Here is a 12153-nt window from a genome sequence, read left to right on the forward strand (position 1 = left end):
TCGTCATTAAGAGAAGAATCCACCAGGAGACGATGTTCAAATTTATGCATCTCAGCTTTCAGGAGTTCTTCACTGCTCTGTACTATGTCCTTCTGGATGAAGAAGAGTCCCATAGGAAAGTGAGAGAGCTGCTTCACACTGTAGAGAAAGGATGGACTCTGTCCTGTTGGTCTGATAGAGACTTTTCAATGACAGATGCAGAAGTTAGACATTCAGAGTGGCTGCAGCCTGTGATTATGTTCCTCTGTGGTCTCTGTAAGAAAGAATGGATCCCCTCATTCTTTGAAAAGCACAACATGGCCGTCTCTATCAACACAGAATCCCAGATTAAAGAATGGCTCAATCAGTGCTCACAGAGATATCAAAATGAACACATGCTGTTCATTCTCCATTGTCTCTATGTGCTCCATGAGAAAAGCTTCGTAGGGAAAGTTTTGGAAGGTTTGATTGTGATAGATCTGTCAAATATTCCACTGAAAAGGACAGACTGTTGGGTGTTGAAGTACTGTTTACAGTGCTGTGAACACATCAGAAACCTGAAACTCCATGTAACATCTGATGATCTGAAGATGCTTCAGCCTGAACTGTACCGCTGTAAAGAGCTGTGGTGAGCGAAACTTTGTGCCTTTTCTGACACGTCATCAACACATGACATTTTACAGCATTTACATTTTATTTACAGCAATTTCAATACATTCACTTCTCTTGGAGCTCTAAATGTAAATTGTATCTCTTTCAATACTTATGCAATATCACACAAGCAATAGTGCTGTAGTGCTGAATATGAGCACCGCTGTGATTCAGCCTCGAGTGTAATCTGATATTCAGTACTACAGCAGTCATTATTGTGTGATATTGTTTTTATTTTTACCACACACTGCTTACTCCACAGTCACTGAGAATCACTTTTCTGAACCAGACCGGAGTGAGAGAAAATGCTGAGTCAAAAAAAAGAAAAGAAAAAGAAAAACCTCCCATACTTTAGTCTGAATCACTGCAAACACACACAAGCCCAGAATTACCTGTTTGTGTAATGAAGATCAAATCTGATATACTGTGTTTTTTTTACTTTCAAAGGTTGATGATGGATCACATTCCAGACGATGTTGTTGGTTTGATCTCAGCTGCTGGTAAAGGGAAGATTCTGCATAAACTCAAGTAATGTATAATTCATTTTAGAATAAAATTGTACACATTGCCATATTCAGTTATTCTGTATATTTAATCAAGTTTATGTCATATCTAATAATGAAATGCACTCAATTAAATTTTGCCAGTATAAAGAAGCCTGAAACCCATAAAAGTGGATTTTGCCCAGAGATACACACTGTGTCAGTCAGAGATGAAGACATCACGTATGAAACTCTTATCACTTTTCTCATACAAAATTGCAGTCTCATCCTACCATCTGATGATTATTATAAACCTATACTGATGTTTATATCTGTGAATGCTTCAGGTTGTCTTTTAGCAGTTCAGTGATCACATCATTGACTCTAACCTGTCCAAGCTCAGTGGTTTCCACCATCGACTCTGTTGTACAGTTTAAGAGTAATCGACATTGGTAAGTGGAAGCTTCATTCTTTCTTTTTCAGATACAGTATACGCCCTTAAGAATGGCTGCCATTTACTATCAAAATATATTTAAATTATTAGTACACCCAGAAATGATTATTTACTCACCCTTGTGTTGTTGCAAAGCTATAAGACTTTCGTTCAACAAATTTGTGTTTCAGAGGTAAATGAAAGTCTTATGTGTTTGCAGTGAAATCCTGTCCATCATTCAGGCCTGTCCCAGCCTGACTGAACTCAGGTAACTGCAGTATCTGAGCATTCACAAAGGTTTTATGTTGTTTTCTTATTATTATTGTGAAAATTACAAAAATATCTTAAAAGTTTGTTTCCCATTCGATTTCTCATACTAATTATCATGATAACTAGGTTTCCCCCAGCAGCCATTGAGCACAATAAACCAGAAGCATTTATAGTTGTAGAATTAATGTAGTTCATTTTTAAAATCTTTTTCAGGATAAATCCCAGAGATGGATTCATGTTAGAGAAGTCCCTGAAGGAATCATTGAAGAAGATTGATTGGACCCTGACTGTGTAAGAGTTAAATATTAGACTTTTTTTTTGCCATTTCTTTCAGTTCATTATGAAGGTTATGCTCTAGACATAGAGAAAATGATAATTTTGCTGTCATCATGAGTGTCATCTACACTGTTATTCTCTTTAGCTGGCGAAATTCAGTGTTGATCAAGCCAGATGAGAAGAGATTCACAGTGGAGAAGCTGAACATGAAGAAAGAAAAGAGTGAGAGCATAAGTAAGGAAATTGTTTTTTTTATAATCCAGACTCCTGCCATAGAGCTTGATCTGTGCCTTCATTATGTACTTCATTATAACTCATATTCCTGATAATAAACCAAATAATCTAGAGAACTGACAACAGTCAAAACATCTGATAGTAAAGCGTTCATTGTTGGATTCATGATTAGAAGACCCACAAATGATGACAGATGCTTTCTTTAGTTGATTTTATTTGAGTCTGACTGAGTCTGCTCAGTTTTAAGTAATTAATATTGTAGTTCCTAATAAAGTTATTGGCCAAGTGACAAGTAACAAAATTTTATTTACCTTGATTTATTTTTTTCATTTTCATTTATTTATTTTATTTAATGATTCACATTTTCACTCTTATTTGGTGCTTTGGGGGTATGATAATTTTAGGAGCCAGAAAACAGAATATAAGCTCAATATAATGTGTAGTTTTGAGTTACACATTTTAAAATGTTGCTTTAAAAAAAAAAAAAAACATACCCACATTCAAGCTAGAATAAAATTTTTGTTTCTGTTTTTGTTTGTTTGTTTGTTCAAAAGCAGAGGCTCTGTTCCTTCTTTTGAAATATTGCATGTTCAGATATTCATCCAACAAAATATTCTGAGAATATGAGAAAATATGCTCCAGTATGTCTTCAGTTAGTGGTATAATTTGGAATATGAGTTGTCAGTTTATACAGTGACTCTGAACCCATATAGCATATAGAGCTTGGTGATCTACGTTATTCACAGTATTCTTTAGATATTAGAGAATCTCACTAAAACACACAATTTTATAGTTTTTGGTTTATTGTTAATAATTGTATTTGAATGATTTGACAATATTTTTGAAAAACAGTAGTTAGAATGCAATATTAAGTGGTTTGAGTGTTACTGTATTTGCTCTTACATTTTGTTTGTTAATCAACAGGTTTTCCTTCAGGATCTCAGGAGATTGTACATCAGTATAAGCTGTCACTCATACAGAAGTATGAGAATGAGAGAAGCTTCCTATTTGGTGAAAAAGAGTCATTTCCTGCCCTCTATACTGAACCAGTGATCATTCAGAAAATAAAAAATGACATCTTTGAGATCATTAGTAAGGACGAGCTTTTGGGTTGTTTGCGGGTTATGGGTGGTAGTTTCCAGTTCCATTATCCAGTGAGTGTCATTCTCCAAGGCGACTCTGGCAGTGGCAAATCCTTAATAGCACAGAAGATCATGTTGGACTGGGCATCTGAAAGGTTATACTCTGGACGTTTTGGTCTAGTTTTCTATCTGAGGTGTGAAGAGCTGATGTGTATTTCTGAGGAGATGAACTTAATTGAGCTCTTGAGCTACAGCTGCAGTTTAACATCTGATCAGATCTCACAGATGTTACAGCAGTCACCAATGAAGGTGCTTTTCATCATTGATGGATTTGATGAGCTGAGACTCACACAGGACATTTATGACATGTCACCAAACACTGATCCGCTTCAGAAAGCCCCACCTGAGGTCATTATTTGTGGCCTAATGAGAAGGTACCTCATCCCTGAGTCCATACTGCTGGTCACCACCAGAACTAAGAACACTGTGAACAAGCTGCTAAAAGGACGACTAAGTTTCTCTGAGATCATGGGCTTTTCTGAAAGTCAGGTGGACGAGTACTTCCAGAAGTTCTTTAGGAAAGAGTTTGACTGTGTGAGAGCAAATGAAACCCTCCTCACTGCCTGTTCCAAACCTGTTATCTGCTGGATCATCAGTGAGATGTTCAGAGTTGATGCAAATGTAACAAGTGGACTGGAAACCACCACCTCCATCTACACTGACTTTGTGTCCACTCTACTGGAGCATCACTGCCAGGGTTTGAGTCAGTCCGTCCCGACCCTGCTGAGGAGTCTGGGTCAGCTGGCAGAGAGAGGGATGCTGGAACATCAGGTCTTGTTTGATGAGAAAAGCGTTTATGAAACTGTTTCAGACCCTGCTGTCTGTCCATTCCTGTGCAAGTTCCTCATTAAGAGAAGAATCCACCAGGAGACGGTGTTCAAATTTATGCATCTCAGCTTTCAGGAGGTCTTCACCGCTCTGTACTATGTCCTTCTGGATGAAGAAGAGTCCCATAGGAAAGAGAGAGAGCTGCTTCACACTGTAGAGAGAGGATGGACTCTGTCCTGTTGGTCTGATAGAGACTTTTCAATGACAGATGCAGAAGTTAGACATTCAGAGTGGCTGCAGCCTGTGATTCTGTTCCTCTGTGGTCTCTGTAAGAAAGAATGGATCCCCTCATTCTTTGAAAAGCACAACATGGCCGTCTCTATCAACACAGAATCCCAGATTAAAGAATGGATCAATCAGTGCTCACAGAGATATCAAAATGAACACATGCTGTTCATTCTCCATTGTCTCTATGAGCTCCATGAGAAGAGCTTCATTGGGAAAGTTTTGGAAGGTTTGATTTTGATAGATCTGTCAAATATTCCACTGAAAAGGACAGACTGTTGGGTGTTGAAGTATTGTTTACAGTGCTGTGAACACATCAGAAACCTGAAACTCCATGTAACATCTGATGATCTGAAGATGCTTCAGCCTGAACTGTACCGCTGTAAAGAGCTGTGGTGAGCGAAACTTTGTGCCTTTTCTGACACGTCATCAACACATGACATTTTACAGCATTTACATTTTATTTACAGCAATTTCAATACATTCACTTCTCTTGGAGCTCTAAATGTAAATTGTATCTGTTTCAATACGTATGCAATATCACACAAGCAATAGTGCTGTAGTGCTGAATATGAGCACAGCTGTGATTCATCCTTGAGTGTAATCTGATATTCAGTATTACTGCAGTCATTATTGTGTGATATTGTTTTTATTTTTACCACACACTGCTTACTCCACAGTCACTGAGAATCACTTTTCTGAACCAGACCGGAGTGAGAGAAAATGCTGTCTAAACTTATGAAAAAAAACATGCTCCTATACTTTAGTCTGAATCACTGCAAACACACGTGTTTGTGTAATGAAGATCAAATCTGATATACTGTGTTTTTTTTACTTTCAAAGGTTGATGATGGATCACATTTCACACAATGTTGATGGTTTGATCTCAGCTGCTGGTAAAGGGAAGATTCTGCATAAACTCAAGTAATGTATAATTCATTTTAGAATAAAATTGTACACATTGCCATATTCAGTTATTCTGTATATTTAATCAAGTTTATGTCATATCTAATAATGAAATGCACTCAATTAAATTTTGCCAGTATAAAGAAGCCTGAAACCCATAAAAGTGGATTTTGCCCAGAGATACACACTGTGTCAGTCAGAGATGAAGACATCACGTATGAAACTCTTATCACTTTTCTCATACAAAATTGCAGTCTCATCCTTCCACCTGATGATTATTATAAACCTATACTGATGTTTATATCTGTGAATGCTTCAGGTTTTCTTTTAGCAGTTCAGTGATCACATCATTGACTCTAACCTGTCCAAGCTCAGTGGTTTCCACCATCGACTCTGTTGTACAGTTTAAGAGTAATCGACATTGGTAAGTGGAAGCTTCATTCTTTCTTTTTCAGATATACGCCCTTAAGAATGGCTGCCATTTACTATCAAAATATATTTAAATTATTAGTACACCCAGAAATGATTATTTACTCACCCTTGTGTTGTTGCAAAGCTATAAGACTTTCGTTCGACAAATTTGTGTTTCAGAGGTAAATGAAAGTCTTATGGGTTTGCAGTGAAATGAGGGTGAGTAAACGATGAGAGAATTTTCATTTTTGAGTAAACTATCCTGTTAAGGGTCTTACATCATGATCAGTTGGTAGATTTATTAGCTGTTTATTAGATTAATTAATTTATTTTTTTTATTCATAAAAAATAAAAACATGTATATCTAAGCTCTGAACCTGAGAACCAGCATGTCACATTTACCACTTCATCTGGGTTTTGTGTTGTTTAGGTTTTTTGTCGGAGAGGAACCTAGTCTGTTGGTGTTCCTGAAATCACTGTCTGATTTGAAGAAACTCTGTCTGCATGGTTCACGTCTGAGTCACACATTTGCCCTTGAAATCCTGTCCATCATTCAGGCCTGTCCCAGCCTGACTGAACTCAGGTAACTGCAGTATCTGAGCATTCACAAAGGTTTTATGTTGTTTTCTTATTATTATTGTGAAAATTACAAATTTGAAAATTTGTTTCCCATTTGATTACTCATACTAATTATCATGATAACTAGGTTTCCCCCAGCAGTCATTGAGCATAATAAACCAGAAGCATTTATAGTTGTAGAATTAATGTAGTTCATTTTTTAAATCTTTTTCAGGATAAATCCCAGAGATGGATTCATGTTAGAGAAGTCCCTGAAGGAATCATTGAAGAAGATTGATTGGACCCTGACTGTGTAAGAGTTAAATATTAGACTTTTTTTTTGCCATTTCTTTCAGTTCATTATGAAGGTTATGCTCTAGACATAGAGAAAATGATAATTTTGCTGTCATCATGAGTGTCATCTACACTGTTATTCTCTTTAGCTGGCGAAATTCAGTGTTGATCAAGCCAGATGAGAAGAGATTCACAGTGGAGAAGCTGAACATGAAGAAAGAAAAGAGTGAGAGCATAAGTAAGAAAATATATATATTTTATAATCAAGACTCCTGGCATAGAGCTTGATCTGTGCCTTCATTATGTACTTCATTATAACTCATATTCCTGAGAATAAACCAAATAATCTACAGAAGTGACAACTGTGAAAACATCTGATAGTAAAACGTTCACTGTTGTATACATCATTAGAAGACCCACAAATGATGACAGATGCTTTCTTTTAGTTGATTTTATTTGAGTCTGACTGAGTCTGCTCTGTTTTAAGCAATTCATATTATAGTTACTTATAAAATTATTGGCCAAGTGGCAGGTAACTTGATGTACCTTGATTTAATTAATTTGTTTTATTTAACAAATCCCACTTTCACTCTTACTTGGTGCTTTGGGATGTTAATTTTAGGAGTCAGAAAACAGAAAATAATCTCAATATTAAAGCTGCAAGCAGCGATGAAAGGGCCCTCGCACCCGTGCCATCGTCACTCGTTGGCTTTAGGAAGACAGAGCATGGTTGGGCAATGTGCATTTAAGGAGGTATACAGTATATAGTAGTTGCTAGCATGTTTAGTATGTTTTTAGCATGCTTAGTACACAATAGGTATGTGGTTAGTACTGCATTACTGTGTTAACCAGTTCAGTTTCTGTTGGCAGTAGGTGGGGTTATATATCTGAATATTGCTTTGTAGATGTGTTCAGTGCAGGACTTTTATCAAGTATGTGAAGTTTGGGGCAGATTGGATATTGTATGTTTGAGTTACAGCAAATTCATATTTAATTGTAGTAATAGTATGGTTTAGTACTTATAGTGTTTACTAGTATGTTTTAGCATGTTTCTAGTATGTTGGTAGGATGTTAAGCACCTACTGGCATTTTTTTTTATATGTTATTAGGAGTCCACAACAGTGTTTAACATGTCACTTCCTGTTGCCAGCAGGTGGCGCATTGACTGTAACTGAATATGAGCATTGTCATGTGTTCAAGACAGAACGCTTATCAAAAGTGTGAAGTTTGGCGCAGATTGGACATTGCCTTCTTGAGTAACAACAACATCCTGTTTCATTATATTAGCATGCTTTAGCACTTAGCTTAGTATTGCTAGCATGTTTTAACATGTTTCTAGCATGTTTAGAAGTCAATGGTATTTTTAACATGTTGCTAGAACGGCATCAACGTGTTAAACATGACACTTCCTGTTACCAGTAGGTGGCACTATTACTATAACTGAATATTCTCATGTAGATGTGTTCAGGCCATGACTCTTATCAAACGTGTGAAGTTTGGGGCAGACTGGACATTCCGTGCCTGTGTTACAGCAAATTCCTATTTAATTGCAGTATTAGCATGCTTTAGCACTAAGCTAAGTGTTTGCTAGCATTTTTTAACATGTTTCTAGTATGTTGTTAGCATGTTTAGCACATGCTGGAACTTTTTTATATGTTATTAGGAGTCCACAACAGTGTTTAACATGTCACTTCCTGTTGCCAGCAGGTGGCGCTATGACTGTAACTGAATATGAGCATGGTCATGTGTTCAGGACAGAACGCTTATCAAAAGAGTGAAGTTTGGCGCAGATTGGACATTGCCTTCTTGAGTAACAACAACATCCTGTTTCATTGAATTAACATGCTTTAGCACTTAGCTAAGTTTTGCTAGCATGTTTTAACATGTTTCTAGCATGTTTAGAAGTCAATGGCATTTTTAACATGTTGCTAGAACGGCATCAACGTGTTAAACATGACACTTCCTGTTACCAGTAGGTGGCGCTATTACTATAACTGAATATTCTCATGTAGATGTGTTCAGGCCATGACTCTTATCAAACGTGTGACGTTTGGGGCAGACTGGACATTCCGTGCCTGTGTTTCAGCAAATTCCTATTTAATTGCAGTATTAGCATGCTTAAGCACTAAGCTAAGTGTTTGCTAGCATGTTTTAACATGTTTCTAGTATGTTGTTAGCATGTTTAGCACATGCTGGAACTTTTTTATATGTTATTAGGAGTCCACAACAGTGTTTAACATGTCACTTCCTGTTGCCAGCAGGTGGCGCTATGACTGTAACTGAATATGAGCATGGTCATGTGTCCAGGACAGAACGCTTATCAAAAGTGTGAAGTTTGGCGCAGATTGGACATTGCCTTCTTGAGTAACAACAACATCCTGTTTCATTGAATTAGCATGCTTTAGCACTTAGCTAAGTATTGCTAGCATGTTTTAACATGTTTCTAGCATGTTTAGAAGTCAATGGCATTTTTAACATGTTGCTAGAATGGCATCAACGTGTTAAACATGACACTTCCTGTTACCAGTAGGTGGCGCTATTACTATAACTGAATATTCTCATGTAGATGTGTTCAGGACAGAACGATTATCAAAAGTGTGAAGTTTGGGGCAGATTGGACATTCCATGCCTGAGTTACAGCAAATTCCTATTTAATTGCAAAAATAGCATGCTTTAGCACTTAGCTAAGAGTTTGCTAGCATGTTTTAGCATGCTTCTAGTATGTTGTTAGCATGTTTAGCACTTGCTGGCACTTTTTTATATGTTATTAGGAGTCCATAACAGTGTTAAACATGTCACTTCCTGTTGCCAGCAGGTGGCGCTATGACTATAACTGAATATGAGCATGGTCATGTGTTCAGGACAGAACGCTTATCAAACGTGTGAAGTTCGGGGCAGATTGGACATTCCATGCCTGAGTTACAGCAACTTCCTGTTTCATGGCGAAACATCGAAATTTGTCAGGCCGCCGAGGACCCGCCCTTCGACGAAAACTCAAGATCTTCGCAATTTAACGTCGCAAAGGCCTTAAGATTACACTCACCAAATTTGAAGATGATCAGATTAAAACTGTAGGAGGAGTTCGTTAAAGTACGAGGCATGAAAATGGCAAAAACTGCACAAAAATCTGAGAGGAAGTTCAAAATGGCTGACTTCCTGTTGTGTTTAGGGCTATGCTCCAAGAGACTTTTTTGTAGGTATTAGGTGATTACATGTATGTACCGAATTTCGTGCACGTACGTGGAACGTTGCGGGAGGCGCACTCCGTTGAACTTTTATAGGTGGCGCTATCGAGCCATTTTGCCCCGTCCAATTCTGAAACCTATATCAGATGTAAATTTTCGCCAGTTCTGACGCGTGTGCAAAGTTTTGTGAGTTTTCGAGCATGTTTAGGCCCTCAAAAATGCAATTAAATGCGGAGAAGAATAATAATAATAAACAGAGCAATTCCAAGAGGGTCCTCACACCATCGGTGCTCGGGCCCTAATAATATGTAGTTTTGAGTTACACAGTAATGTTCCTTACAATAATTTCATAAAATCTGATCTGATTTTCTTTGCTTATAAATGTTTTATGTAGGCTAACATATGAGTCTACTTATAAATGGCTGTATCTGATTTTTTTTTTTTTATTGTGTGCAAATTTTTTTGGAATAACCCCAGTTATTTCTGACAAATGTTTTATGGTTTCACTTGATCTTAATGGTGTTAAAGTGTTTGAATTGTGTTTTGTCTGACAGAAGGAGAGAGTTCAGATTCTGGGTCTTGCTCATCATCAAAAGCTGAATCATCTTCCGCACAATCAGTGAGTAGAAGCTGAAGAGTCAACAATTATTATTTTTTGTTTGTGATATGTTTGTGTGAATGAAATGCTTTGAATCTGGAGATAATTTTGAAACTATAAAACATTCTACTAAAAACAGTGGTACGGTATTTCATTTAATTACACTATTTTGTAATCCCATTATTCAGAATGTTGACATTTTAGAGGATAAAATATACTCTTTATACTTTTCTTTATTTCAGTCCTCAGAAGATGCAGAAGTGTTCACACCTGAACTACTTCAGGGAGATGATGAGGACAAACACAAGAATACATACAGGTATTGAACACTTATCTTATTTTTGGACATTATTAGAATGTAAGCATACTGTTTTGACTCTATAAAGTTTAAAAATAAAATTAATATTATGTCTTCCAGGTTTGTGTGTCCACATGCTGGTCAGTTTCGTTGCAGTCTGACCAGCCTTGTGTTTGTGATGGAGGGTGAAGGAGAGGTGCTGTATAAAACTGTCTCATGGGATCCTCGTGTGTTAGATGGTTTGGGTCAGATGCAGCCAGCCGGACCCTTGTACAACATTGACTGTTTTCATGGTTCAATCTCGAGACTGCACCTTCCACACTGTGAAATCTCTGGTATGTTTATTTCTACATATATGCATATAATGATAATTATCATAATTTGAGGGTTTAAATAATCAGCTTTGTTGGAAAAAAGCTGTATAATAATATGATAATATAATAATAAAATATACTAATCTATCATTCCTATGTGTTTTACAGAGGAAAACAAGGATGGTTTGGCTGTAGCACATTTAACTGGCGGTAATATAGAAATAATGCAGCCTCTCAAAGTAACTGAATCTCATGTGATGATTGACATCAGAGATCTCTCCATCTTTGGGCTCTTAAAAAGATTGATCTTTCCTCCTTCCCCTGTCTGCGCCCAAGTGCTTCTCTTTCTGCGACCACCAATAACTGTGAGACATAGAGAAAACATACTGGATGTCCATTTGCTCCCATTGAATGTTCCACTGTCAGAGGTATCATTATTTTTTTGTTCAAATGAAAGCAAATGATTACATATACTAATAAAAAGTGTATTTTCTGTGGAAATGTGCCTTCTATTATACTCTGATCTGTATCATATTCCCCTAATGAGAGGCACACATTACTCATTATAAAATACATACTTGAGATGACTGTGGTGTAAATCTCTTAAGTGAGAGGACACTATTTACACTATTTAGTCATTATGTGAGGATACTTTTCTAAAGATATTGGAAGGAACCATTTTTCTGTTACCTCTGGCTTTTGTATCTAAAAATTCACAGCCTTTTACTCCCTTAAGGTCAAGGACCAGCATGCAGAGAAAAACCACATTGAAACCAGTTCAAAATGTTCTCTTACTCCGGGAACAGAATACGGTCTGTGTTGTCAACCAGAGGCATCTACAGTTCAGCCAGAGGTAACTTCATGTTAGGTTGCATAAACATGGCAGCAATATATTCTCAGATTTCTAATTAAATCACTAAATGTCAATGAAGAGTAGATGTTTTCCTTGAGAAATGTTATTGATTTCTAGTTGTTTTTAGCATATTTTACATAATGAGTAATTTGTGTAATATATTAACACTGTATTTTTTTCTGTGATTTTAGTAATTTAGTCTCTCGCCTTCATTTT

General features: G+C 36.9%; 4 protein-coding genes across 5 annotated transcripts in view; 3 read left to right on the top strand and 1 right to left on the bottom strand.

Annotated features, from left to right (window-relative positions):
• LOC309501370 (uncharacterized protein) overlaps window positions 1-12153 on the top strand; it is a 220324-nt gene that overhangs the window by 164058 nt on the left and 44113 nt on the right. The window contains exons 35-36 of the mRNA XM_082173409.1: window positions 11253-11512; window positions 11821-11937. Coding sequence (XP_082029535.1) covers window positions 11253-11512; window positions 11821-11937 — 377 coding nt within the window. The remainder of the gene's footprint in view (window positions 1-11252; window positions 11513-11820; window positions 11938-12153) is intronic.
• Window positions 1-12153, top strand: part of LOC309501540 (caspase a-like) — a 105427-nt gene that overhangs the window by 58226 nt on the left and 35048 nt on the right. The window lies entirely within an intron of this gene.
• Window positions 1-12153, bottom strand: part of LOC309501505 (uncharacterized protein) — a 177353-nt gene that overhangs the window by 2860 nt on the left and 162340 nt on the right. The window lies entirely within an intron of this gene.
• On the top strand, window positions 1772-10948 carry LOC309501424 (NACHT, LRR and PYD domains-containing protein 1 homolog). Its single transcript, XM_082173530.1, has 12 exons — window positions 1772-1813; window positions 2029-2106; window positions 2237-2325; window positions 3250-4915; window positions 5364-5444; window positions 5564-5641; window positions 5746-5850; window positions 6268-6420; window positions 6631-6708; window positions 10429-10493; window positions 10715-10791; window positions 10891-10948. The coding sequence occupies exons 2-10, from the start codon at window positions 2051-2053 to the stop codon at window positions 10472-10474; spliced, it is 2352 nt and encodes a 783-aa protein (XP_082029656.1). The 5' UTR covers window positions 1772-1813; window positions 2029-2050; the 3' UTR covers window positions 10475-10493; window positions 10715-10791; window positions 10891-10948.

Source organism: Leuciscus leuciscus, assembly GCF_965113295.1.
Source record: "Leuciscus leuciscus genome assembly, chromosome: 6".
In the NCBI taxonomy this organism is placed as follows: Eukaryota; Metazoa; Chordata; class Actinopteri; order Cypriniformes; family Leuciscidae; genus Leuciscus; species Leuciscus leuciscus.

Excerpts from the sequence above, each read along its gene's own strand:
- LOC309501424 (XM_082173530.1), top strand. The coding sequence starts at position 2,051 with ATGTTAGAGAAGTCCCTGAAGGAATCATTGAAGAAGATTGATTGGACC. Across the intron at positions 5,445-5,563 it reads AAGATTCTGCATAAACTCAA|TATAAAGAAGCCTGAAACCC; the intron begins GTAATGTATAAT and ends AAATTTTGCCAG. Across the intron at positions 6,421-6,630 it reads CCCAGCCTGACTGAACTCAG|GATAAATCCCAGAGATGGAT; the intron begins GTAACTGCAGTA and ends AATCTTTTTCAG.